We start from the raw sequence: 27,907 nt of genomic DNA, 5'->3' as shown, positions 1-27,907 counted from the left end.
TTTCCTGCATGTGGTTCACTTACAGTCAGCTGTTACCCTGCCATTCTGTTTTGAAATATCAATGTCAAGCTTCCCCTTTTGGAAAGCGAGCAGTAGGGAATGGGGGTGGGGTGGGGGGGGCGTGGTGGACGGTTCTTGGATTAACCTTTTACTCGGTTCCAAGCATTCCTAATCTATTATGTCAATTGAGTTTATAACTAAATTTGAAGGTTCAGGTTTCCCTTCCAGAGATGGGGCGGGGCATTGAAACAGCTGCTAGGACTAGGGTAAGGCTAATAGTTGGGAGACGCCAAACCCCAATCTATCTGCTTTTAAACTGGGGAGGGGGCAGTGATTAGAGCGAGAAGGAGTTGCCCCACCCCCAACAGCACTGTTGAACCGACATCTGGATCACCTCACTGGGTGAGGAGGCGAACATGGGAACAGGTGCGCCTCACTCTTACCCCATTTCTAAGCAGCGATTATTTTGCTGGGTTCAGTGTGTCCGGAACCAACTGATCAAGGCTAGACAAAGAACACACCGGGAGAAAAGGAGGGGATGGGGTCGCGAGAGAGAAGCCAGGAGCCATGTACATTTCAGATGACGTCACTGATCATTGCCTGCGAGAGATTTGGCCCTCCTCTTCCCGGAGCTAGAGGCTAGCACGTCTGTGCAGGAAGCCGGAGTGGGGTTGTCTGGCGGGTGTGAATGGGTGGGAGGAGGCGTGCCCCTGCTGGGGAGACATGTGGAGATGTGAAAGGGAAACGTGGAGACAGCCGGCGAGCAGAGAAATCGCGGGGGCTGAGGTGTTTGCGCAGCTCCGAGCTCCGCCCCCGCGCTCAGCAGCCGTGATCTGCCCTGGGAGGGGCACGCCTGTTTGGGGGTGGGGAGTGTTGCACGAGGGGGTGGGTCCGTGGTGGCAGTGAGGGTGGAGAGCCGCCTGCGCATGTCAAGGCTGACTGAGCACACACGGTCTAGGGGGCCTTGGAGAAGGGCAGCTGGTCACCTGCCACCCAGGGTCGGGGCCCTTGCATGATCTTGTGGGCGAGCTCCCGGGAAGGGGTCCATCCCCCTTCCATGCCGCCCCACCTCTGAGATCGCCGGCCAAACAGAAGGTTCCACCTTCTTCCTGGCCGCTCCGGATCTCCCCAGGGAGCCTCGGCGGGTGTGGACGGTACCGAGGTGGAACGAATTTTGTAGCTCAGACGGCAGCTCCGTGTTGGTTTCGGGTATATGGGCACGCCCAGTTGGAGAAGCCGCCAGGGCGGATGAAGCCGGCGCTCCCGGGTCTGGGTGGATCCTGGTTGGAGCGTAACTGTTCGTAAGGAGGTGAGAGGTGGATTAACATGGACCCCTTCGACAGCCCAGCCGCCTAGAGCCTGCCGGCTGCTCGGTTCCGAGCCAAGCTTTCCGCGACGCGCAAACAGGAGACTGGAAGTTCCGGGGTGGGCGGGGAAGGCACTGTCCGTGGTGCTGATCCGGATCCCAGCAACGGGCTCTGGGGAGAGTGCCCCGAGCTGCCTATCCGCTCCTTTGAACTGGGGCGGCCCGCTAGAGTGGCTTGAAGCTGAAACCCTCGCTTGGCTCCAAAACCCCGCAGAGCCTCCCCAGTCACCGGCGCTTGGCCTTTATTTCAGTCAGAAAGTCGCCTCCTTGGGCCAGTTCGTCCCAGAGGGTTTCCTCGAAAGTCTCTGAAAGGGAGCGGTTGTTGACCCAGGGAACCTCTGTTTAGCCCCGGAAGCCACCCGCTGAAAAAAAGATGCCTGCCTTCAACAGATTGTTTCCTCTGGCTTCCCTTCTGCTCATCTTGTGGGGTAAGTACCAGCACCCTGCCATGCGAGATGCAGATAACAGTAATAATGTTAACAATAATAACACATTGATATCGTTGGTGACAACAAGGAGCCTGGTTGGCTTCCCTCTGTACATGTCTGCCAGACATGGGATCCAGAAGGATTCCATGAGAGCTAGGATTTTGAGATTGTCAAAAGGCCTCCCTATTCCTCTGATGCTTTATTCCCGAACCTCCCTTGGTGGTTTTCCCACCCTTCCTCCCGTTTCCTGCTAATTACAAAGTATTTTTTTCCCCTTTCCTGTTGCTGAAAGAGAATGCTGTCACGTTCATTATTAAAAAAAAAAAATATATATATATATATATATATATATATAGGTTGCAGTTGCATTTCATTTCTCAATGAGTTCTTCAAATTAATTTTTATACATTAAAAAATCTGGATGTGTGCATTTTGGGAGTGAAAATACTTTAGTTGTTGATCCTACTGTTTAATTTTAATAAAACTGGCTTCAGCCATTTGCAGTAATATATTAGATGAATAGGCACCTGGGAATTGCATCTTTTTTCTTTTTCATGAACATGGGGAACGAAGGTGCTTTGGTGTTTGGGGAGCTGGATTTTTTTGCCTTCAAAGATAAATAGGTTCTTGTTTATCTATTGTGAAGCAGTGAGGTGACCTTCTCTCTCCAAATAAGGGATTCCTATACTTGGAACAGTAAAGCTGAGCAGAGTGGTCTTAGAGATGGGCTTGAAGTGGGGTGCCTGCTGTGTATGGCAGAAGTTAATGAATCTACATGATAATGTCTGGATGTTCGACTGAGAGAATGCTTAACTGTATTGATGTATATCCCTCAGCGTCTGAATGTATGTGCTAGTTTGTGTTGGAGCATGTTAGCATGGGCATCTGAATGGATTGATGAGGATGTAGTAGTGTGTGTGTGTGTGTGTGTGTGTGTGTGTGCATGTAGTTGTGTGTAGTTGTGTAGTTATGGGCATTCAGTCTTGGTCAAATATACGTGCTCTCCAGTTGATATAATCCCTTGCCATCATCTTAGCTATCTTCCTCCATGCTAAAAATCAATAGCCAGGATAATTAGATGTGAGCATGCCCACCTACCTTACTGAAACTAGGTATGTGGGATTATGCTCTATGATTGGCATGGAACTCATTCTGCTAGTGCAGTGGCAGATATGCTGATGGGAATTGCCTCTTTACCTTATTATCTCTTTATTAAGCCTCCAGGACTAACTCTGGCTGCCAGTGTTATCTGGATTTTGCACGTGACCAGTAGCAGAGCCAAACTTCCTGTTGAACAAAATGCTTGATGAGACAGGCTGTGAAGGACAAAGAGGGAGAGTAAGGCCAGTCCCAAGGGCAGACTCACCGCCATCCATTCCCAGTAGAGTAGACCAGATCTGAACATGAAGCAGACATAATAGGTTGCCAATGATCTCACCTGTCTTGAAGACTAAAGGCTGAGATTTCCTCAGGGGAGGTGAAGACTAGGGACATGAGGCTTAGGAGAGGTTCTTTGGGCTGCGTAAGAAAGAACATGAGTAAAGCAATGACAGGTGAAGTTGTAGAGGAGCTTGGGTGATATTCTACAAAGCCTTTCTTCCCAAACCCTAATTTAAGTTTTTAATGTCTTTACCTGGATTCTAGTGGAGGGGAGAGTATGCTATAGTCTAGGACATTTTGACTAGGACTTACAAAGCCTGGATCAGAGTCTTAGCTCTGCCACTAGCTTTTCATGTCATAACTTGAGAATATTTGTTTCCTCATATATGTGTATTTGGAAATATGTAAGTCTGGAAGTTGGGGCAGATATCTAACATCATTTTTAGCTGCACAGTTGAATGGTAGGGAAATAATTTACAGAATATTGCTAAAATGCCAAAGTGCCCATCTTCCTCTCCACCCCTCAATTCCCCTGCCCCCCCAAAAAAAATCTGTGGAAGAAGTATATGTGTTACACCTATCCTTGTCCATCCTCAGCTTCTGAACATGGTTCACCAAGTTGAGAAGCTACATAAGGGAAAGAGGCACCTCACACCAGTCAGAATGGCCATATCAAATAATCTACAAACAACAAATGGAGAGAATATGGAGAAAAGAGAACCCTCTTGCACTGTTGGTGGGAATGTAGATTGGTACAGCCACTATGGAGAACAGTATGTGTGTGTGTTAGTCACTCAGTTGTGTCTGACTCTTTGCAACCCCATGGACTGTAGCCCGCCAGGCTCCTCTGTCCATGGGATTTTCCAGGCAAGAATACTGGAGTGGGTTGCCATTTCCTTCTCCAAGAACAGTATGGAGATTCCTTAAAAAACTAGGAATAAAACTACCATATGATCCAACAATCCCTCTAGTGGGCATATACCCTGGGAAAACTGTACTTGAAAAAGAAGTATGTACCCCAGTGCTCACAGCAGTGCTGTTTACAATAGCTAGGACATGGAAGCAACCTAAATGTACATTGACAGATGAATGGGTAAAGGAGATATGGTACATATATACAGTGGAATATTACTCAGCCATAGAAAGAACACATTTGAGTCAGTTCCAATGAAGTGGATGGACCTTGAATCTTGAACAGAGTGAAATAAGTCAGAAAGAGAAAAACAAATATCATATATTAATGCATATATATGGAATCTAGAAAAAATGGTATTGATGAACCTATTTGCAGGGAAGGAATGGAGACTCAGATATAGAGAAAGGACTTGTGGACACAGTAGGGGAAGGAGAGGGTGAGACTAATGGAGAAAGTAGCATCAACCTATATACAGTGCCATGTGTAAAATAGATAGCTGGTGAGAAGTTACTATGTAGCACAGGGAACCTAGTCTGGCAGTCTGTGATGACCTGGAAGGATGGGATGGGGGAAGGGAGCGAGGCTAGGGAGGGAGGGCGTGTATGTATAATTATGGCTGATTTGCATTGTTGTACGGCAGGAATCAAAACAACATTGTAAAGCAATTTCCCCCCAATTAAAAATAAATTTTAAAAAATAAATTAATTTTAAAAAGGCACACACACCTAAAAAGAGAAAGAGATAGTTCAGGAAACTTTGCCATTAAATGTTAGAGAGAAGGCCTCACTTCACAAATGCGATCTCATTTTATTTGCATGTAATTCCAGTATTGGAAAACACTTAGCTTAGATGCATTCACCCTTCCCGAACTGATTTGTCACATGATGCAAATGTGAATGGAATTTTTCCATTCTTTTATTTTCTGCATGAATTGGGCAAAATTCCACATTTCCTTCATTAAAGTAAATAGTAGTAATAATAATAAATCCACACTGGCCTAGTGTTTCACAGTTTACAAAGCAGTTCTCAAATGAAGATTTGGTCCCCATAGCAATCCAGTGGTGTTAGTCAGGGAAAGTAGTGTCGTTTCCAGTTTAGAGATAAGAAAATAAGTGCAGGGAAGGAGAAAGGACTTGTAGAGAACTCTTATCTCGTGAGTTTGGTCTTATAGTGCTTGTTGTAGCTCTTATGGTCACACCTGCTGCTGTCTGTACAGGATTGCAAGGTGGGCATCTGTCCTTTCATTTCTCTTGGGAGCCACCCTTCCACTCCTCTCCCAAGCCTAGGGCCTTACTCATCACCTCCTAGTATCTTCTCAGCTCTTCCTCTCCAGGTCTACTCTCCCAGATGTCTGTTGTGCTGGGGAATGTTTTCCTCTTCCCCCCCAGCAACCCATTTTGCATCCCATTCTCTCAAGGCTTTGCTAAGTGACTGGCTAGATCTGATAGACCAAGTCATTTCAGGGTGTTCATATCTACAAATAACGTCATTTATTACCTCTTTCTGGGAAGTTTTACTTTCTAATCAAAGCCTTTATTTTCTTAATACAAAGGAAAGCAGTGTAGAGCAAAGTCAAGAGGGGCAATATAACCAGATAACCAAAGAAGAGAAAGATTAGAGGAGTTGGTTACATATACATTACTATCCACTGCTTAATATAGATAGATTAATGCTATTCCTTAGTTAAATATAATCATAACAAATCTATTCTTCCTTCTCATGTTTCCACATTATTACTATGGAAACAGAAGAGGAGACCAAAGGTCAAATGATTTGGCCAAGATTATTCCAGGAGTTTCTTATTTATAGTCAGCAGGGTGGGTTGAATGTCTACCATACATACAGTCTTTTCTAGAATCTAGAGGATTTCATGAAAAGAGAGGAAGTAGCATACTGGAGACTCACAGGATGGAAAAATAGACTTTACCTCTGGATGGAAGGAGCTGTTGTTCAGTCAGTAAGTTGTGTCCAACTCTAACCACATAAACTGCAGCACACCAGACTTCCTTGTCCTTCACTATCTCCCAGAATTTGCTCAGACTCATGTGCATTGAGTCGATAATGCCATCCAACCATCTCATCCTCTGTCACCCCCTTCCCCTCTTGCCCTCAATCTTTCCCAGCATCAGGGTCTTTTCCAAGAAGCAAGTCATATTGCAAAGGGAAAGCGAATAAGGATGAGTGGATTTTGTGGCCATTTTTCAATGTCTTATCTGGGACCTCATGAATTTAACTGACCTCATGAGCAGGGTTCTTTCTTAGGACTTCAGACTGGACTTTGGCAAAGAGAAGGTGGTCAGTGGGGCTTACTCTCTGATGATTGCATTACTCAGGGGCATCTCATAACAAAGAGAGGCTTCTATGCCCTGCTGACCATCCTGACTACATATATTCTGCTTTCCCCCCTTTTACTCTAAATGAACCAACTGTGTTTATAGTTAAGGCCAACTCATCCACATGTTCACTGGAGTACATCACCTCACACCTATTCAAGGATGTTAGTCCAGCACACTACATTTTCAAGCCCAGCAGCTCTATTGCTATCTTCATCCAAGCAGAATCACTGAACCATCTCTCAGTCTGATCCATGTACCAGCCTTTTAAGTGTTCTGTTTGCGTCCACCCTGTCCTTCCTCACCTCTTCAGTTTATTCTCAACAGAGCAGTCAGATCATGTTGTGCCGTTCTTCCACTCAGAACCTTGCAGTGCTCTCATGTCATTCAAAGCAGAAGCCAAAGTCCTAGTCATGGTCTACAAGGGCAGCCATGATCTGGTCCTGGTTTATTTCTTCTACCTTGTCTCCTTCTATTCTCACTTTGTTCCCTGTACTTTATTATTATTTTTAAAAATATCTTGGGACTTCCCTGGTGGTATGGTGGATAGGAATCTGCCTGCCCCCATTGTGGGTAACACAAGTTCGATCCCTGGTCTGGGAGGATCCCACGTGCCTCAGAGCAACTAGGCCCATGGACCACAACTACTGAGCCCAGCCTGTGCTTCACAAGAAGAGAAACCACCGCAATGAGAAGCCCAAACACCACAACGAAGAGTAGACCCCGCTCACCACAGCTAGGGAAAGACCACACGCAGCAACGAAGACCCAGTGCAACCCCAAAAAAATCTTACTTATTTTTGGCTGTATCCAGTCTTAGTTGCAGCACAAACCTGAGGCATGTGGGATGTTAGTTGTCGGACCAGGGATTGAACCTGTATTCCTGGCATTGGAAAGCAGATTCTTAATCACTAGCCCCCAGGGAAGTTCCTGTTCCCTGTGGTTTATTGTGCTCTTTGCTTTTGCCAGCACACTCCCATCCTAGGACTCTCAAGTTGCTTTCTCCTCTGTACGCTTTCACACAGATAATTCATATAGCTTGTTCCCTCCTTTCTTTCATTTGGTGCCTGCTCCGTGTCATCTTCTCAGTGAGGCTATCTCTAATGATCCTTTGTACAGAACATGTTTGTAGAAATCATCCCATAGAGTTTTCATGACAAATTTATTCAATATTATTTCCAGCATTTTGTTGATGAATAAACTGAGTCTCATAGAGATTAAACCGTCTATCAAACTGGGATTTCCATAGCAGTCTAGTGGTCAGGACTTGGTGCTTTCACCATGGTCCATCTCTGGTTGGGGAACTAAGATCCCACAAGCCACTCGGTGCAGCCAAAAAAGCAAAAACAGTCCATCAAACCCAAGCCTTCAGTTGCCCAGTGCCATCTTCCTCCTGCCTGTATAAGTTTAACTGTACATTACTTGGAACATTTTCCTATTTTGCTCTGAAGTCATCTTCATTGAACTAATTCATCTTTACCACATCTCATTAAATATACATGTGCCTCAAGACTCCCTGCTACATGGGGTTTTCAATGCATAGTCTCTACGCTTCTATCCACTCACAAACTTTTGCATAGACCATGCTTTCTTAAAAAAAAAGAAAAACAGAAGAAAACAGGCCTATCCTCAAGACTTCAAATGTATCACATTCTGAAAATGTTTCTGATCAGTTCTCTCTGGATAAGGACCCTCCCCCCATTAAAGTGATGACCCATATGCAGAAATGTGTGAAATGAATTTGAAATGAGATGAATTTAAGCAAATTCCAGGAGATAGTGAAGGACAGGGGAGCCTGGAGTGCTGCAATCCATGGGGTTGCAGTCAGACACGACTGAGCAACTGAGCAACAACAAATATGCAAAAGCAGGGGAGCCTCTTGCAGGCTGCCCACTAGAGCAGTCCCCTTGCTCAGGGTTTTAAAACCAAACCAATGAAATTTATTTTATCTCAATATGCTAAACTGTATCATAGTGCCTCTAGTTTTTAAATGCTATGTCTAAAATTTTCATTTGTTCCCTTCTAAGTCCGATATTTTCACTCTTAATTAGTTGGCCAATCTCATTTTAAGCTCTGAATACAGCTTTCCTCTACTTTTAGGAAGAACTATCTGACTGAAGAAAAGACTGGCCACTCACAGTGGACCAAGTTTTTAAATGACAGTGTGTATTGTTTCATTTTTAGGGGCTCTGTTTTTATCATTAATGAGAAGGTGGCCTCAGGAGGGGTTAGAAGTCCTAATATAAGAATCCTAGATGCTCCTCTCACTTTTGAACCTTCTGTATAAGATGTAAGCTCTCTTATGAAGAAGTTTTTTTGCATTTGTTAACAGCTTCAGCACCAGGAAAAAAATGTTTTTAATTGAGCAAGACTTACTTTCATGTAACTTTTGGAGCTGGTCAGAATCTATTTTCTCTTCCACAGAAATCTATTTTCTCTTCCTTCAAATATTTGAAGACAGATGTGTCAATGTCCAAGCTAAGCACCCCCGGCCACCCTGCTTTGTTCTTACCAGACTTCGCCCCAGACCCTCTCCATCTTGCCTTCCCCTGCACATGCAAACTTCCTTTTGTAAACTGTGACACCCGGAACTGATCCTCATAGTCCAGATTTGTTCTGAGCAGCACAGAGGAACTGTTCCTCCTTTGTTCTACAGCTACATCTGTTAACACAGCCCACATTTGCACTTGCTTTGTTGGCAGCCACATCCCACTTTTGATTCATTCTGAATTTTCAGTCTGATGTACTTACCCTCTTTAATGGCCACAAGTTTCTAGGGGGCAGGAACTATAAGTCCAGACCTCCGAGTGGCATGCAAGGTGCCCTCCAATCTGACACCACCCCCTCCAATGTTTTTCGCTTCTACCACTCTGCATTTATTTTTCTATTTTATTTTGTATGTTTTTTGATATAGAAATAACTTACATTTTAAAATTCTCTCCCTTTAAGAAATTTGAACATGTTTGTTACTACTCTCCTCTAATTTTATGCATGTCTTTTTTCATGTAATTCTTTTCTATATTTTTGTGTGTGGTGTGAGATTTTGTTACTGTTTGCTTGTTTATTGGAGTGTAATTGCTTTACAATGTCGTGTTAGTTTCCCCCTCCCGATTCTTAACTGTATCTCTCCTCTTCTGCATGAAGTGTCGCCCCAGTCCCACGGTCAGCTCACGTTGTCCTCCTTGCTGCTCTGCCCTCCACCATGCCTCAGAATTACCTACATTTCCCATAAAACACAGATATGCTTACATCTCTCCATGGCTTTGAAACATATGACCCCCTCCTTGTGCAGTACATATAGAGGTCCCCACAACATGGGTCCAATCTCCCTTTCTGGCCTCAAGTCTCACCATCCTTGTCTTCCTCTCTCCCCAGCTCAGCCAGGAATAACTGCCCCTCCTCTGGGAACAGAGCACATTACTAGTATGTCAGTCACCGCGGTCTGGTTTCATGACACTTAGGAGTGTGCGTTCCCTGCTAGACTATAAACGCCTTTGGGGCGTGGTGAGTGTTATGTGCAACTTTGAATCTCAGCATCAGGCCTGTCATAGGATAGATTTCAGTGGGCACTGGTTCAGTGAAGGGGTGCATGCAGTCAATGGGTGGATGCAGAGGTACCCTGTTTGCACCTAGAAGCTGAGTCTTTGAGGGCAGGGCCAGATACGTGCTGCTCGCAGCTCACTGTTTCCCGTGAGCCTCTCGGTCAACGCCAGTTCCCCTGCCGGTCGGGAGAGTGGGTACTTGGGGAGCCTCTTACACGTGCATGCTATTTTCCCGTGTGTCTCATGGTTCTTCCTTCTCTGTCTCTCCTCCCTCCCTTCTTGCTCTCCCTTCCCTCTGCCCAACACCTCCTGGCCCCTCCCTGTCTCCTGGCCTCTCTCTAGTCGGCGTCTGCTTGCCCGTGTGTGTGGAAGTGCCCTCGGAGACCGAGGCGGTTCAGGGCAACCCCATGAAGCTGCGCTGCATCTCCTGCATGAAGAGGGAGGAGGTGGAGGCCACCACGGTGGTGGAATGGTTCTACAGGCCCGAGGGCGGTAAAGATTTCCTTGTATGTCTGACTGCTGACTCTGGTCTTTGCTTTGCTGGCCTCTGCCATTTTGCACCTGGCTCCTGACAGTCTGGGGGAATGACGATCTGACAAACACTGGCTCCTTCTCTCCAAAGAGAGACAGCTCCTCTGCAGATAACTGACAGCTTCAGTGTAGCCCAGCCTCTGAGAAAGGGAGGGCGCCCGGCCAGCTCCAAGCACTCCTGGTTATAAACAGAATAAGGGGGGGAAGACATAAATAGTATTTAGAGCCCACTGTGCGTCAGTCACCCCACTAGGCAGGTGTTTTCATTTAATCTCTGCACCATCCTACTGGATGGATTAAATTAGTAGAAAAACTGAAGGACTTCCCTGGTGGTCTAGTGGTTAAGAATCCACCTGCCAATCCCTGGTCTGGGAAAACCCCACATGCTGCGGGGCAACTCAGCCCGTGTACCACATCTACTGAAGCCCCCGAGCCCTAGAGCCTGTGCTCTACAACAAGAGAAGCCGCTGCAGTGAGAAGCCTGTCCTCCGCTCAGAAGAGAAGCCCCCACATGATGGAACTAGAGAAAGCCCCTGTGCAGCAACGAAGACCCAGCACAGCCAAAAACAATACATTTATTTTAAAAATTAAAATAACGCTAAGTGTTATTAAATGGAATGACATGGGTTGAACTCATTTAAGTCTCACCGTCTCTTCATCTCACCCCTGAAGTGAGAATGTCGGGGTGACCAAAGCTGATGGTCAACTAGTACATGTACATCAGTGGGCAAAGTGTTTGAGCCATCCTGAGTGGTTACTTGTGCTAAACCTCCCTAGTGGCTTCACCACCATCCTTCCCACGAGGAACCTCTGACCTCCTTGTGGTCTGGGAACTGAGGGATCAGCCATGACCAATGTTAGTCTGACTGGCTGGTGCCAGTGCCAAAATGGTGGTTATATAATCTGAGTACCAACTTGGGGATGACAGTTATTCACACTTTCTGTCTCTCTGGGGCCAGGCTGCGTGGGATTGGTTCTTGACTCCACAGCTTATTAACCTGTGTCCTTGGGCAAATTGCTTAACCTCTCTGTACCTCACTTTCCTCATCTCTAAAATGGGGATGTAAACTATAGCTACTTCATAGACTTGTTACCAGGACTCTTGAGCTATAATTTTTATTTATTTCATTTTTGGCTGTATCATGTGGCATGTGGGATCTTAATTCCCTAAAGTGAAATTTGCTCTATTGTGTCCAACTCTGTGACCCCATAGACTATACAGTCCATTGAATTCTCCAGGCTAGATTACTAGAGTGGGTAGCTTTTCCCTTCTCCAGGGGATCTTCCCAACCCAGGGATTGAGCCCAGGTCTCCTGCATTGCAGGCGGATTCTTTATCAGCTGAGCCACAAGGGAAGCCCCTTAATTCCCTGACCAGAGGTCAAAATCATGCCCAGTGCAGTAAAAGTGCTGAGTCTTAACAACTGAACCACCAAGGAAGTCCCATGAGCTATAATTTTTAACATGTTTAAAATAGTTCTGATATAAGAAACACTATATAAGTGTTTGATTAAGAACACACACAAGCACACACACCCATGTGCATGCTCAGTCCAACTCTTTGGGATCCTATGTACTGTAGGCTCCCCCATCCATGGGATTCTCCAGGCAAGAATCCTGGAGTGGGTTGTCATTTCCGCCTCCAGGGGATCTTTCCAATCCAGGGATTGAACCCACGTCTCATGTGTCTCCTGCATTGGCTGGTGGATTCTTACTGCTGAGCCACCCGGAAAGCCCAATACACACGCACACATATACCCAAAAGGGGCAACTAATCAAAGAAGTTTAGTTAATAAAGAGAGCTTAGATATGAAACAGGTTGTCTGAGAGCAGATACAAAGCCCTTTTTACTGTACTGCCTCATCTTCCTGGAGGCAAGTTTTTTCTCCACAAAGACCTAATGGAGACAGCATTAGGATGAAATTGAATTTTGCTTGTTTTGTCTCTAGCTCTCCTAAAGCTGGGCTCATTTCTAATTCTAGCCTGGACATGTCATTCTGAAGTGGCTTTCCTCCAATCAGGTGCCAGGCCTGGGACAGTAGCCTTCCCAGTACCCAGCTCAGGGCTGACCTTGACCAAGGCTAGTGTCCAGGAGCTAGTGCTGCGGGAGCCTGGACATCTTAACCAGGTGGAGAGGTCCCCATGAGCCTCAGGCCTGGTTATATGCCAGCCACCTGCTCTGCTTCCAGGCCTGCCCAAAGTAAAAAGATGGCTCAGATGGAGGAAAAGAAGCTTTAACAGTTGTGCTGGAAATACAGAGTAATGGTAATAGAAATTTTTGCGAGGATGCAAACATCCCATATTCATGCTGTCCAACTCAGAAGCCACCTGGTACAGGTGTCGCTGAACATTTGACACGGGGCTGGTGCCACTGAAAAAAAACAGAATTTTACATTTTATTTAATTCCTAGTAATTTGAATTTTAATGTAAGTAGCCATGTGTGGCCAGTAGAGATTAGATGAACTGCACAGCTGTAGAGGGGAAAAAAATAGGTATGTCGGAAGGTGGAAGTGTCAGAGAAAAGAAACATAGAGATCAGCTCTAACTCCACCCAGAGTGGAAGAGCTGATGCACACACATCACTGGCATCTCTGTGCTCATCTGGGCCACTCGAGCAGCCTGGGTCCCCTTCTTGTGGCCTGGCCACGACTGCCCATGTCCCCTCAGTGGTGATCAACTCTGAGAGTCACATTTGGAGGCTGGAGCTCTCAGATCCTTCATGACAAATGAAGCTGCCTCTCTGCCTCCATCTCTCGCTGGTGGACCCCACGGCACACCTTTCTCTCTTGTTCTTTTTTACCATATCCTTCCAGTCCTTCCTTTCTCTCAGCCTCCTGTATGTGTCAATCATCTTCATCTGTTCTCTTTCTTTCCACCCCCTTTTCCTGCCTACTCCATCCTTCCACGTCCACGTGCCCTGACCCCCCTGTGCCTTTGCCCGCCCTGCCTTGGCTCTCTTCCCTGCCCCGCTCTGAGCCTCCACCCCACTCCCACATTTGGGGGCTCCTGGTAACATCACCCCCTCCCCCTGTCCATGCACCATCTAGTCCTCTTCTCTGCCCTGTCCTCACCCCTCCCCTGTCCTCACCCCTCCCCTGTCTTCTCTCATGGCCCTCCCCCACCGTTTCTCCACGTACAGATCTACGAGTATCGGAACGGCCACCAGGAGGTGGAGAGCCCCTTCCAGGGGCGCCTGCAGTGGAACGGGAGCAAAGACTTGCAGGACGTGTCCATCACTGTGCTCAACGTCACCCTGAACGACTCCGGCCTCTACACCTGCAACGTCTCCCGGGAGTTTGAGTTCGAGGCACATCGCCCCTTCGTGAAGACCACCCGGCTGATCCCCCTCCGTGTTACTGAGGAGGGTAAGGCTGGGGCCCAGGCTTTCTCAGGGGAGGGAAGACAGTGGGTCTCCACACAAATGAGCCCCTTGAAGAATGCAAACTCCCATGTATTTGGAGTGGTGAGATCTAAAATTGCCACCGCTGGCTTGTCTTCCTGGAGTGGCCAGCTTCCGGCAAGCTGCCCGAGAGCTTGCCTCTCTCTGTGCCTTTCCTCAAAGCAGAAAGGCTTGGGATGATAACGCAGGAATCTTTACCTGGTCCGTGGCCTCGCACCGTCAGAGAAAAAGGACAGCCTCTGCGAAGCCTGAAACTGCCAAGTCAGCTCCATCTTCTCTGGCCTGTGTTGAATCTCTGATTCCATGGGCTCAGAGAAATCTGAGGATCCCTAGAGGTCATCTACCTTCCTGTCTGTGATCCATACGGACCTCTAAACCGGTGGTGCTCAAACTTCAGCCAGCCTCAGATTTCCCTGCAAGACTTCTTAAACCCAACCTTTCTGATTCCATACACAGAGCCTGAGAATTTACGTGACTAACAAATTGTCAGGAGATACTGATGCTGCCGGGGAACACGCTTTGAGAACCAGTGCTCCAGACCAAAGTCTGACAGTCTTTGTCATCTGTCTCCCTCTGAATTAATCATATGAGCAACCCCTCCTCCGTGCATGGCGTCTCTCCTTACATAACTTCATGCTCAGCTGGGAGAAGGGGAAAGATGTTTAGCTCTCCAGTCTTTACATTTTTTCAGATTTACCCCAGGTGGTTTCTTGTTAGGCTGGGAAGTCCTTTCATCATTCTAACTCAAATGTTTGTTGCGATTAAGTCCAGAATCGTGAAGGTGAACTTAGAACTGTTTTTGTTCTGCTTTTAATAGACTCGTGTTTGGGGCACCATGGCTCCTCACTCCTTGCAAATTTTCCTTCAGGTGTCAGAAAAGTGGTATATGCATTTCCCTCTCTGTTTTCTCACCCAGGCAAAATGATGATGCCACTGTACCTAGCTTTTCCTAGACCATCCATTTCCAGCACGTGCTCAGCACTTTGGCTGCCCCAAGATGCAGGACGGTGAACACAGACAAAAGCTGTGAGGCAGGAGAGGTGGGAGAGGTCACATTAAAGCCAGGCTCTTCCTATAAAAGGATGCCAGGAATCCTGACTTCCAGGCCACAAATGTATCATGTTATGGTGATAAAGTTCATGACACAAGAGAGTGAACAGCAAGAGAGCGCCATGTCATGATTTAGTCATGATTTAGACTAGACTAAAACGGAAGGTAGGTCAATCCTGATGGTGCACAGGGATGCTCAGGGCACTTGGCTCAGACTTGGTGAACCACTTGCCTTCTGCAAGCCCATCTCTTCTGTGTGCATGGAAGGGCTTGGGCTGAGACCTCCCTAAGGGATCCTCTTCTGTTTACACACTTTTGCTCCCTGGGGGAAGGGAGCCTGGCGCCCTCTACTGTTCACCATCGGGACTGTCAGCTGGTGACTGCCAGACGCTTGGAGACTGCCTCTGTCTCTACCTCTTGCTCTCAAAGGTTTTGCCTCCAGAATGGTGCAGCCAGTGGAAAGTGTGGCGAAGTGGAGCCTGTCTGCCTGCCAGGCACCAGAGCCAGCTTTGAGTGGGAACAGAGGGAGAGTAAGTTTGTTTTCAGAGCCACCGAGCTCCTCAGGCTCTCTTAGGGCTGGAAGAAAGCTTGGCTCTCTTTCAATCTAAGGGTTCTAACCAAAGAACAAGCATTGAAACCCCCCAGGGGGCTTTCCTTCAGTGTAAGTGGCTCTGCACCATTCCTGCAGTATGAGTTCAGCTGGTCGGGGTGCCGTCTGGCGTATGAGTTGAAATGACTCCCCTGGTGATTGGAGGGTGCAGCTCTGGTCCCCCATCCTGTGGCTGGGGGACAGAGCTCTGAAGAGGAAGGCTTGCCCGCACATGAAGCACCTTAGCGCCAGAAGCAGGACTGCAGTCCAGGTCTTTGCCTCTATTTGCTCTATTTCCACTACGTCTTTTCCCCACAGCACCATCCCACTCTCTGCCACTTTTGCTTTCTTCCCCAACCCCTGCAACCCCTTGGCAGCCCCCTCCAGCCCACCCCCAGATATTCACTGCTCTCATGCTGCCCCCCTCCACCATGACACATCCCCATCCACCCCCATGGTCCCAGACCCTCTCCCTTCTCTCTGCTCAAGCTGGACCGGCTCTAAGACAGACATTTTTCTCTTCCCCTAAAGGCTAATGAAGGTACTAAAGACAGCTTCCTACAGTACAACTGCTGGCTACTGCATTCAAAAAAATTATCTTTTTTTACACAGACTCAGAGGCTGCACAAAATGTGGGACCTTAGTTTCCTGACCAGGATCCAAACCTGTGTCCTTTGCCTTAGAAGGCAGATTCTTCACCACTGGACCACCAGGGAAGGCCCTGATTTCTGCACTTAAACAGAGATAGGGGACTTCCCTGGTGATCCTGTCGTGAAGAATCTGCTTGCCAATGCAGGGGACACAGGTTCCATCCTTGAACTGGGAAGATGTCATATGCAGAGGAGCAACTAAGCCTATGCACCAACAATTACCGAGCCCACGCTCTAGGACCCTCGAGCCGCAACTACTGAGGCCGAGTGCTTCAACTCTTGAAGCCTGTGCACCCTAGAGCCCATGCTATGCAAGAGAAACCACCACAAGAAGAAGCCTGTGCAATGCAACCGAAGAGTAGCCCTCAGTTCAGTTCAGTTCAGTCGCTCAGTCATGTCTGACTCTCTCAGACCCCATGGACTGCAGCACGCCAGGCTTCCCTGTCCATCACCAACTCCCAGAGCTTACTCATACTCATGTCCATCGAGTCAGTGATGCCATCCAGCCATCTCATCCTCTGTTGTCCCCTTCTCCTCCCGCCTTCAATCTTTCCCAGCATCAGGGTCTTTTCTAATGAGTCAGTTCTTCGCATCAGGTGGCCAAAGTGTTGGAGTTTCAGCTTCAGCATCAGTCCTTCCAATGAATATTCAGGACTGATTTCCTTTAGGACTGACTGGTTTGATCTTCTTGCACTCCAAGGGACTCTCAAGAGTCTTCTCCAATACCACAGTTCAAAAGCATCAATTCTTCGGCGCTCAGATTTCTTTATAGTCCAACTCTCACATTCATACATGACCACTGGAAAAACCATAGCTTTGACTAGACAGACCTTTGTTGGCAAAGTAATGTCTCTGGTTTTTAATATGCTGTCTAGGTTGGTCATAACTTTTCTTCCAAGGAGCAAGCATCTTTTAATTTCATGGCTGCAGTCACCATCTGTAGTAATTTTGGGGATCCCCAAAACAAAGTCTCTCACTGCTTCCATTGTTTCCCCATCTATTTGCCATGAAGCGATGGGACCAGATGCCATGATCTTAGTTTTCTGAATGTTGAGTTTTAAGCCAACTTTTTAACTCTCCTCTTTCACTTTCATCAAGAGTAGCCCTCGCTTGCCACAACTAGAGAAAGCCCATTTGCAGCAAGGAAGACCCAGCACAGCCAAGAAAGAGAGAGAGAGAGATCGCGTGCTTTAAGTTGAGCACATTGCAAATCAGGCTGTAGCCAGCCCGTGAGAGGACATTTAATGTGTATGGCATTCTCCTGTGCCTCCAGCTCCAGTTAGAAAATCTGGGTGCTCCTGTAACACTTGGACTGCTTCTCTGAGCTGAAGGTCATGGCTGTGGCTATGCTGTGCTTTTAATGAGCTAAGCCTTGGGGATGACTTGGGTCCTATGAATAACCAAGGATTGTGAATCTAATTTGCTGCCAAGAGCTAGCAAAGGGAAATCTGAGTGCAGCCTTCCTTCCCACTAGGAAGGAATACATATCAGGACATTTGGCATGTATCATATTTTATTTATTTTTTAATTAAAATAATTTTTTGGCTGTGGCTCACAATTGCGGGATCTTAGTTCCCTGATCAGGGATTGAACGCCAGGCTATGGCATTGAAAAGGCTGAGCCCTAACCATTGGACCACCAGGGAATCCCTGATCATGTTTTAATTGTCATATTTTGGGTTAGGAAACATGGAAGATCAATATTTATTTATATTCTTTCATTCAACAGATACTTATTGAATAATTCAAGTATTCTAGGATTAGACAACAGGATGATCATTCAGAAATAAATATATTCTTAAAAAGCACCCAGTCAGTACAGAAGAGTGATAAAGACATCACAAAACAACTTGGGAAGTGTTATAATGGATGGAAAAGTGCCTGGAGAAGGACATGAGTGATAATTCTGCATGAGAAGTTGAGAAAGGCTTACAGAGGTGGGGGCTTCTGTGGAGCCTAGAGGAATCTGTGGGAGATTGAAAAACAGGAGACAATGTTGGCACAGAGGTAGCAGTGGGGTGTGAGATACAATCTAGGAAGAGGAAGAAGAAATGTTCACAGATTCCAGAAGACCACAGTGTGTATGAGTAGAGAGGTTTTTCTGGCCAAGAGAACGGAAGTGAGGCAAGGAAGGCTTCACGGTGAGTGGCCTTGAGCGCCCGTTGAGCGTTAATCGAGTCAGATCTCTGTCCTGAGGGAGATGTAGAACACTGAAGACTTCTCAACAGGGATACAGCAGAATCAGATCCGTGTTCTGAGGACTTCCGTGGTGGTCCAGTGGCTAGGACGCCACACTTCCAATGCAGGGGGCCCAGGGTCTGATCCCTAGTCAGGGAATAAGATCCCACATGCTGCAATGAAGACTGAAGAGCTCACATGTTGCAACTAAGACCCAGAACAGCCATGTAAATAAATAAACATTAAAAAAAAAAAAATCTGTGTTCCGGAAGTAGAACTCTGGGGACAGCCTGGTTAATACACAGAATTCTCCAATCCTCATTTCTGTTTGGGTTTGGGATGACCTGAAAGGAAGCTGAGCTGGGGCCGTCCTTGTTTCTAATCCAGGCTTGCAGAGAGCACGCCCAGGAGACTGGGTGGGTTGACAGCACGGGCCTTGTCCCCATTTTCTGATACCCTGTGTCTCAGGACATGACCCTCTGCCACCCCAAGTTCAGAGGACAGAGTCTGTAGACCTATGACATGAGCCTCACACCTGTGCAGACTTTTACATGTTGTTTTTTTTTTTAATTTTATTTATTTACTTATTGTTGGCTGTGCTGGGTCTTTGTTGCTGAGGGCTTTTCTCTAGTTGTGGCGAGCAGGGGCTGCTCTCTAGTTGCGGTGCACAGGCTTCTCTTTGCAGTGGCTTTTCTTGTTGCGGAGCATGGGCTTTAGGTATGCGGGCTTCAGTAGCTATGGCACATGGGCTCAGTAGTTGCAGCTCCCGGGCTCTAGAGCACAGGCCCAATACTTGTGCAACATGGGTTTAGTTGCTCCGAGGCATGTGGGATCTTCCTGGACCGGGGATCGAACCCGTGTCTCCTGCATTGGCAAGCGTATTCTTTATCACTGAGCCACTAGGGAAACCCTTACATCTTACAGATATTCTTAAATACATTAGATGATGTATGGTGTGAATTCTTATCCTTACTTTACAAATTGAGAAGCTGAGTCTTAAATCAAGGAAATGACTATTCATACAGCAAGAAGTAGGAAAATGGGGACTCAGCTGTGCAGTGTATCTCACCCGGCTCCAGGATTCCTTCCGCTGCTCTACGACTTCTTCCCCAAGCCACCCTTCTCCCCCATGTCTCCCTCCAGAGCATCTGAAGAAAGTTAGTGAGAAAGCTGACAGACACAAGAGCTGGAGGATATTAAAGCTCTTTGATAACTTCTCAAGTTCCTTTAGACCATTGCTTATTTAAGACACCTAAAAATAGGCCTCATACATCTCGAAGCTCAGTGACAGCTCTGGGTTTGTTGGACTGTGCATTCTGAGTCTCATTCTCCCCCTTGCAGCTGGAGAGGACTTCACCTCTGTGGTCTCAGAAATCATGATGTACATCCTCCTGGTCTTCCTTACTCTGTGGCTGCTCATTGAGATGATATATTGCTACAGGAAGGTCTCGAAGGCTGAAGAGGCGGCCCAAGAAAATGCGTAAGTCCAAAGATGCCAAAATAGGGATAGCCTGCACCTTCAGAGTGCTTGCTCTCATGGGTAAGGTGGTGAGCGATTTACACAGTCCTCCACTTTCCCTCACAACAACCTTTAAGGTAGGCAGCAGGCATATACCCATTTTACAGATGTGAAAGTTGAGCCCGAGACCCTTTGCCCCAGACCATTATAAGAAGCAAAGCAAAGTTTGATTTCATGCCTTTCATTCTTAGCCATCAGGTAAGCCACCAGTTGCCACTACAATCCCATAAAACTGCATTTTATGACCATTTTCTAGATGCTGAAGCAGCTCACAGAGCCTAAGTGGTTTGCTGAGGCTGCACCTCAGCATGAGGTGGAGAGGAGAGGCTGGAATTTGAACCGAAGAGTATCTAATGTCCATGCTCTTCCCATCACATTCAGCTGTTTGCTGTAAACCACAGAGCTCATCAGGCTACCTGGGCCCTGCCCTTTATTAGCTAAGGAGCTCCAAACATGTTCTTCCCTCTGGAGCTTGGCAGTGACTGAATATCCAGAGAAGGGCTCTACCGCTTCAGTGTTCAGAGGGTGCCCTGGCCATTTTCACCAAGGCTCCAGTATATGGGACAAATGACGGGATCTGAGGGGCCACATTGGCCTCTTATTTGGAGAGACGAAAGACAGAAAATAACCCTCACAGATGTACATAGCTGAGGTGATAATCAAAATCTAGGCTACTGTCACCTGGAAATGCTTGATAAGCTAAAGTACCATTTTTCATGATATCTGTCATCTCGGGAAAGTAAAAAATTACAATTGACCAAGATATAAAGATGGAAAGAAATGATATGCTGGGGAGGCTGTCAGTCTTGGTGACCTAGGCGATCAGATTGTAGTGCTAGAGCATAGTAAGTGGCCACACCTGGACAGGAAGCCCCACACTTGGACAGGAAATGGCCACCCTTGGACAGGAGGTACCCACAGTTGGGCTAGCATAAGAAACAGAGTTGGAACTGAGGTCACCAGAAGAGCTAGGATCCTCAGAGGGTTACAACTTGTGCAAAGTATTGATCTCAAAATAATCAGTGCACCAGCCCAGCAAAAGCCAAGGAAACATATCTACTTGGTCTGCCTCCAAGTACAATCATAAAAGATTCTTGAGAATTGATAACCACGGATCTGCTCTCACAGTGTTTGGGATTTAAATTTATACTGCCCACATGATCCAGGAGCCTGTAAGCTGAGAAAGTCAATAAAAAAAATTAGTCCCCAGACAGTGATAACTGTGTAAAAACAAATGAAAAACTATCCTGAAGGGACCCACTTTCCGTTGAGGCTTAATAGTGCTCTTCCGATAAAGCACTGCTGAATCTGATTCTACAGTCTGATCCCAAACTATAAGACACAGCAGGAAATAATTCAGCACGAGCAAGAGAAATAACAAATGGCAGGATTAAATCCCAGGAACTTCAGACACAAGAAGGGTCTGGTAAAATACAGAACATAAGTTTGTTTGAAAGAATGAAAACAATAAGAGGAGGAACCAAAGCGTAAGATTAGAATCAGTTGCTAAGAGAAAGGAACAAGCAGTTCTCTCCCAGATTAATCTGCAAGTGCAGTAAAATTCCAATCACAGTACCCATGGGATTGTTCAAGGCCCTCGATAAGCTGATCTTAAAAGTCATACAGGGGCCCAAAGGCTAAAACTAGTTTTAAGCCAGAGGATGGCCAGTAGTAAATATTTTAGGCTTTGCAGGCTACAGAGGGTCTCTTCACCTACTGCTCTTTCATTTTGTTTGTGTGCAACCCTTTAAACAGGTAACAACCATTATTAGCTCATGGGATATAGTTTGCCTATTTTCAAAGAGAAAGTTTTGGGGAAGGATAGGACTCTTCCTATCAGATACAAAGGTTACTTATAGAGCTGGACTGACATAGACATACAACAGGGGTAAACAGAAAAGGCAGAGAGCCCCCAAAAGGTTAATGCCTATATAATAATAATAAAACCCCACTGGAACTTCCTTGGTGGTCCAGTGGCTAAGACTCCAGGCTCCCAATGCAGGGGGCCTGGGTTCTATCCTTAGTCAGGGGACTAGATCCTACATGCTACAACTAAGACCTGGTGCAGCCAATAAATAAATAAATAAACAAATAAAATAAATATTTTTTTTAAAAAACTGAAGGAAGAATGAACTGTCCAGTAAATAGTATAAGGACAATTCTTTATCCATATAGAAAATAAAACAGACTAAACAAAAATAAGTTGTGAGAGGATTTAAGACAAGATAAAATGTAAAACTATAAAATTCTATTAGGGAATACAAGTGCATGCATGCTATGTTGCTTCAGTCATGTCTGGCTCTTTGCGACCCCACGGACTGTAGCCTGCCAGGCTCCTCTGTCTGGGATTTTCCAGGCAAGTGCAGTGGGTTTCCAAGCCCTCCTCCAGTGGTCTTCCCCACCCAAGGATCAAACTTGCATCTCTTATGCCTTCTGCCTTGGCAGGTGGGTTCTTTACCACTAGTGCCACCTGGGAAGCCCATAGGGGATATAAGAAAATATCTTTATTACCTGAGAAGACAGAATTTCTTAAAATACAAAAGACACAAATCAGAGAGGGGAAAAAATGATAACTTTTATTACACTATAAGTAAAGACAATCAACAGACTGGGAGAAGATATTTTTAGGACATGAAACCATCAAGAAAAAAGATAAATATCTCAGAAGAAAACCTGGGAAAGCAAATGAACAGTCATATCACAGAAGTACACACCCACATTGCTTATATGCTTATGAAAAAGATGCTTAATATCACCAATAGTCAGGAAAATGAAAACATTTTGTTTCCCATCCATCAGTTTGGCTGGTTTAATCTAACAGTATTAAGTTCTTGAGAACAATGTGGATAAATGAGAAGACTCATGCATTGCGTATGGAAGGAAAAAAACCAAAACTCTTGATTCTAGTCTGCTGAAAGGGCCATTCTCCTTTTCTCTTGGGTAACACGGCCAGGAGGAGATGCAGAGACCTCCTGTTTGAGAGACATCCTTGTTCCTAGGCCCTCGCTCCTTCCCTTTTCCTGTTTCCACTTCTGAATACAAAATGCACTGATTTTCTTCCCTGTCTGTCCTCCAACAGGTCTGACTACCTGGCCATCCCATCGGAGAACAAAGAGAACTCTGCAGTCCCAGTGGAGGAATAGAAGGGGTCAACTTGAGGTGATGTACAGGGAAAGGAGGGGCAGGTAGATAAGGAGGCAGGTGTACAGGTGGCCTTGTTACGCACAGACCAAGGTGACTTGAGATTTGGTCCCTTAGATTTCTACTCTACATCGAGTCCCCATCCTTAGGGTCCATCTTAAAGTTGATGCCCAAGTCATAAAGCTCTGTGCAAGATTCAAGTCCTTCAAAAGGTGAATTGCTTTGGCCTGAGTGTTGGGGGCAACTTGAATTCCTTACACACAGTGACAGAAAGTAATTCCCCTTCTCCCTCGTATGTAAGGATCGTGGATTAGGTCAGTCTTTGGCTGGGATAGACTGGGCTGGCAATTCTCAGTGAGCCGTTTTACCACTGGTAGGTGGCCTGAACACCGAAGGGCTGGCTGTCCAGGTCCAGTGATGTCAACTGCATCAGGAGGGTGCCCCAGGGACCACATCACTTCCCTTCGTGCGTCCATCCTTTCAGTTCATTCTTCATACATCCACTCACCTCTGAACTTTCACCTCTGCCTTGCTAACTCCATCAGACCTCTACACACCTCAAGACTTTGCCAGAACTGAGGAGCCAACATTTCTACATGACTCAATCTCAGCCTGCCCTCACTTTCAAGCAAGTGGCTCTCATGCCAACTGGACCCCTCCTCTGTGCTCCATTCAACTTAGAACATGTGCTGGAGGTGGACACGTGCATCAGCTCCCTCTGGCTAGCGCTGGCTTACTCTCCCATTGCTGTGAGTGGATGTCTTCTTGGAAGGAAGCAGGAGTGATGGATTTGGGTTAAAGCAAAAGTGTCATGAAGTGAGATTTCTTGAAGGAGACTTGGGAAGTCATACAATGTGTTCATGACCCTCCTGGGGGATAACATGTGTGTATCTTCCCAGGTGAGCATACCAACTGAGATGGCTGGGTGGTAGTGGGCACTGGGAGTGAAATCTCAATGTTCTTCTCAAAATTTTTGTGGATCAGTATTATCACGCATTCTATAGGAGGCACCCGAGACTCAACTCTAAGAGACCTTAAATGATAAACTGAAGCAGATATAAGCCCAAGGCACTGCCCACTTTACGCTTCCCAAGATGGGGTAATTTTATGAAAAGACTTCGAAATTGAATTTGGCCATGGCCTTGTCTCTTTCATAAGCACAGAAATGGGTGGATTACCTGGCTGAGGTGAAGTCTGATTCAGGTAACTAGAAACTGGCCAGAAAGGCAGTGGACTTGAAGAATTCCTTTAGTGAAAAGATTTGTGAATCTGAGACATCTTCCAGAAGGACAGTGGATCTGGGAATGGTATTGAACTAAGAAATGTGTTTTTAGTCTGAGACGGATGATGGCAAATGAGTGAGGTGATAGGAGTGGGGCTAACCTGGGAATTCATAATGTCCAGGGTTTGGTTTTTTTTTTTTTCCTAGGTGTTAGGAGAGCAGATGAACACTGCAGAAATCTTAGTCGATATCTCATATTTCACTTTGAATGACTGGTTACGTGTGATGTCCTTCGGCACTCTGTGATGGGAGGGGGAAGGATGCTTTATGGGGGGTGAGAAGATGAAATGACTGGGATCTGATGAACAAGATATCCCCCAGATCAGAGGGAACTTCTGGGGGGAAGATCCTGCTCCCTTGGCCTTGGGTCTCACCTGAGAAACTCAGTTCATCTCTGCCATCCCAGGGAAGAGTACCTGAAATAAGTCCTTGTTCACATATTTGAGTGTTGGATTTTATTGAAGAAAACACGTTCCATAAATTCAAGGCCCTTCTCATTGATAATTTCCCACACAATCCCTCTGAAATAGGAGACAGAATATAGATTTTCCTTACTTTATAGTGAGGAAAATAGGCCTGGATTACTGTGAGGTTTTCCTAGTCATGTGGCTGGTGCATAGAAGCTCCTTTTGACCATGCATCTAACCTGTGATCAAGAGTGCATGTTTGTCTTTTTTCCTTTTCAAAAGCCCAACTCAGGTGTTCCCTGAGTGAATTTTAATGAAGTTGAATGGTACCTCTTTTTTTCTTATTTATCCTCGCAAGTAATCTCCTGATTTCTCAACTCTTCTCATCTTTAATACTTTATTAGGTTATATGACTTACCAAGCATTTTAATTTCAGTTATCTTATTTCTCCTCCATAACTAGCTCTGTGAGGTGGATACTGCAAGTACATTAACAAATGAAGGAATGGGCTGCCTGAGGCTGATAAGCTTTACCAAATCATAAGTTCATACAGGTGGTAATGAACTAGAACCTGGAGAATGAATGAATCTGGAGAACTAGAATCCAGGTCTTCTGAGCTCCCTGCCCAACCCTCTTTCCACAGAGACCACAGCTGCGTCCTTTCCTCTCATCTCTTTACTTCCACCTCATCTTTGCCTCTCCTGCATGTCCTGAGATATTAAACATCTCTCATCCCTAGTCCCACTCAAGCACTCCTCTACCACTTGGCTTCTTGAGCCATGCTAGAAACGTGTTTTCACAGGCTATCTCATTTTGCTTTTCCCCTTTTTGTTGGTTTGTACCTCATTATTTCCTCTGAGTTGCAATTAAACTCCTTCCTGGGAGACTTGATCATGACTATATATCCACAAGATACTGTGATCACCAGCCTACTTCAAATCCTCACCCACTTCCTGTTTCACCACATATCCCTACAAAGGACTCAGATAAATGTGCACTGCTCTGGAAGTTTTACCTGGCATGCTGTTCTTATTAAAGGGCTTAGAAATGTTCTCAAGGGCTATCATCACTCTAGGAACCCCATCTGTTGTATTGGTGCTGGATATTTCCCATGACTGATCCTTAATACAGTTCACTCATGGGCAGTTAGGCTTGGTCTGGTTTTCCCTTTCCTTAACAGCCAGTGAACGTCACCGCTCAACTCGGTTGGCCCTGTAAGCACCTTGCCCTACTGACTTATACCAACAGCTCAGCCTTGCCTCACAGCCCCAGCTCCTGCGTGGAAATAACCTTGAAGGTCTGTTCCCATATCAGCCTTTATTTTCAGTCCATTTAAAAGCATTATCCTTCAGTGCCACCAGCCCTCCAAACACGCACACACCCAGACTTCTGATTCTCTGAGTTTCTGGTTTCTCCTTAGAGGCCAAACTAGGAATGTTAGTCAGAATTTTTCAAAGCAGGAATAGGCTGGAAATATGTTATCGAGTTAAGAATGGTTAACAGAAGAGATAGCTCCTTTTCTTCCCCCCAAATTACTACATCAAAAAGAAAAACACACCCATCTCAGAATGTGGCAAAAATCAGAGAGGAAAGACCATAGAGCTATATCTTGGCAGGAAGAAGCAAGGAGCTAGATAACGTTTCAGAATATATCTTGGTTCCCCTTCCCTTGGGGACCTTGGGCTTCCCTGGTAGCTCAGATGGTGAAGAATCTGCCTACAATGCAGGAGACCACGGTTCAATCCCTGGGTTGGGAAGATCCCCTGGAGAGCAGAATGGGAACCCATTCCAGTATTCTTGCCTAGAGAATTCCATTGACAGACCACGGGGTCGCAGAGTCAGACATGACTGAACGACTAACACACCCCTTCCCAAGTGGAAATGGAAAAATAAAAAAGCACCATCTTCGCCCCTCCTTTTGTAAATGAAAAACCCCTAACCCTGCGAATCCTCCTAGTTACTGCAAATGTATCCAGATAGTATAGTACCTGGGGCATCATTATGCCCATGATCCATTCATTCTGCATTTCAGCACCCACTCTGTGTCGAGTACCAAGAGAGCCCCTGAGTGTGCCCTGTGCTCTTAGGTTTTTGTTTTTTTTTTAATCATCACTCAGGCCTTTCCTAATCTCTAAAACTCCACCGTGGTAGATGATTCATGTCTAGCTACCCCTCCCTTTCCTTGAGTCTGCGGTAGGACCCAGTAGATGAGCACTTGAAGCAAGTCTGAATTGTAGATCAGATTTAACCCCTATCACAGCCCAGCTAAGCCTCAAAGCTGGTACTATTCTTTTCTTCCCCGCGTGGCAAGAGATGCGGCTGACGGGCAGTGTGTGTGACAGGGAGGGAGGCGCTGAAGGATGAGTGCTTGTAGGTTTGTGAAGCAGCGTCAAACACCATCAGCAAACTCGTGCAGCCGTGGACTTGACGGAACTTGTTACCACGTTATCAGCTTTGCGTGGCTTTTTCTTGATTTTCCACAGCCCATCTTTCCCCGAACTCTAGAAATGTTCTTCCTGACCACTCAAGATTTCAACAACCTAATGCCCGTTGGTGGTGTTTTTCAGTAAACTCCTTGTTCATGTCAATAAAGTATCTCTAAACATGGCTTGCTTCGGTTTTGCTTCACTTTGTCTGCTACACACATTCCGGCTTCTACTTGCTCTCCCAGCCTGCATCAATTCTTAAACTCAAAATCACTGGATACAAGCCCGGAGAATGCAAACTACATTTAATAGTCTAGAATTAAACGCATCATCTCCCCATCTCCCTTCCTTCCTTACCTACCCAAATACACAGGAATCCCAGAGTCTCTGTGTTCTCACCTGAATGACATCACACAAGTCTCCTGCCAGGTGGTGGAGGGGTTCCCAGAAAGGAAGACCTAGTAAAGGAGGGCCCCCCCTTACCAGGTCATCTAACATAAATAAAGTAAAGCTGTCCGCCAATGTCCATCTTCCTAGAAGGGCCAAGGCCCCCAAAGGGAGAAGTTACCCAAGAAACTGTCATTGGTATTCACAGTCTATCATATGCTTCTGTAATAACAACAGTACTGATTAATAATGAAATCAATATAAAATTATCTTAGTATAGTACTAGCCACTATACTAAGAAACACACATACATATACATCAATGTATTTTATATTATCTAAAAATAAACTTAGGCTTGGAGTAAGGGCTGGGGCCCAAGGACAA

The 27,907-nt window shown here is 46.0% G+C and overlaps 1 protein-coding gene across 3 annotated transcripts; it reads left to right on the top strand.

The window, feature by feature from the left end:
• Window positions 1–298: 298 nt before the first annotated feature.
• On the top strand, window positions 299–27,308 carry SCN3B (sodium voltage-gated channel beta subunit 3). Of its 3 annotated transcripts, XM_055548447.1 has the most exons (7): window positions 299–426; window positions 1,618–1,794; window positions 10,307–10,470; window positions 13,635–13,860; window positions 19,703–19,841; window positions 22,960–23,039; window positions 23,399–27,308. In XM_055548447.1, exons 2-6 carry the CDS (start codon window positions 1,740–1,742, stop codon window positions 23,021–23,023), a joined length of 648 nt encoding a protein of 215 aa, XP_055404422.1. In that variant the 5' UTR covers window positions 299–426; window positions 1,618–1,739; the 3' UTR covers window positions 23,024–23,039; window positions 23,399–27,308. The 3 variants fall into 3 exon arrangements, with proteins under 3 accessions (XP_055404422.1, XP_055404420.1, XP_055404421.1); XM_055548445.1 differs by having other exon boundaries at window positions 22,960–27,308; XM_055548446.1 differs by lacking the exon at window positions 299–426 and adding an exon at window positions 954–1,309 and having other exon boundaries at window positions 22,960–27,308.
• The last annotated feature ends 599 nt before the right edge of the window (window positions 27,309–27,907 follow it).

The sequence above is a fragment of the Bubalus kerabau genome, chromosome 15, assembly GCF_029407905.1.
Source record: "Bubalus kerabau isolate K-KA32 ecotype Philippines breed swamp buffalo chromosome 15, PCC_UOA_SB_1v2, whole genome shotgun sequence".
NCBI lineage: Eukaryota > Metazoa > Chordata > Mammalia > Artiodactyla > Bovidae > Bubalus > Bubalus kerabau.
The sequence above is the reverse complement of the archived record's forward strand: the minus strand, read 5'-3'. Positions and strand labels throughout refer to the sequence as shown.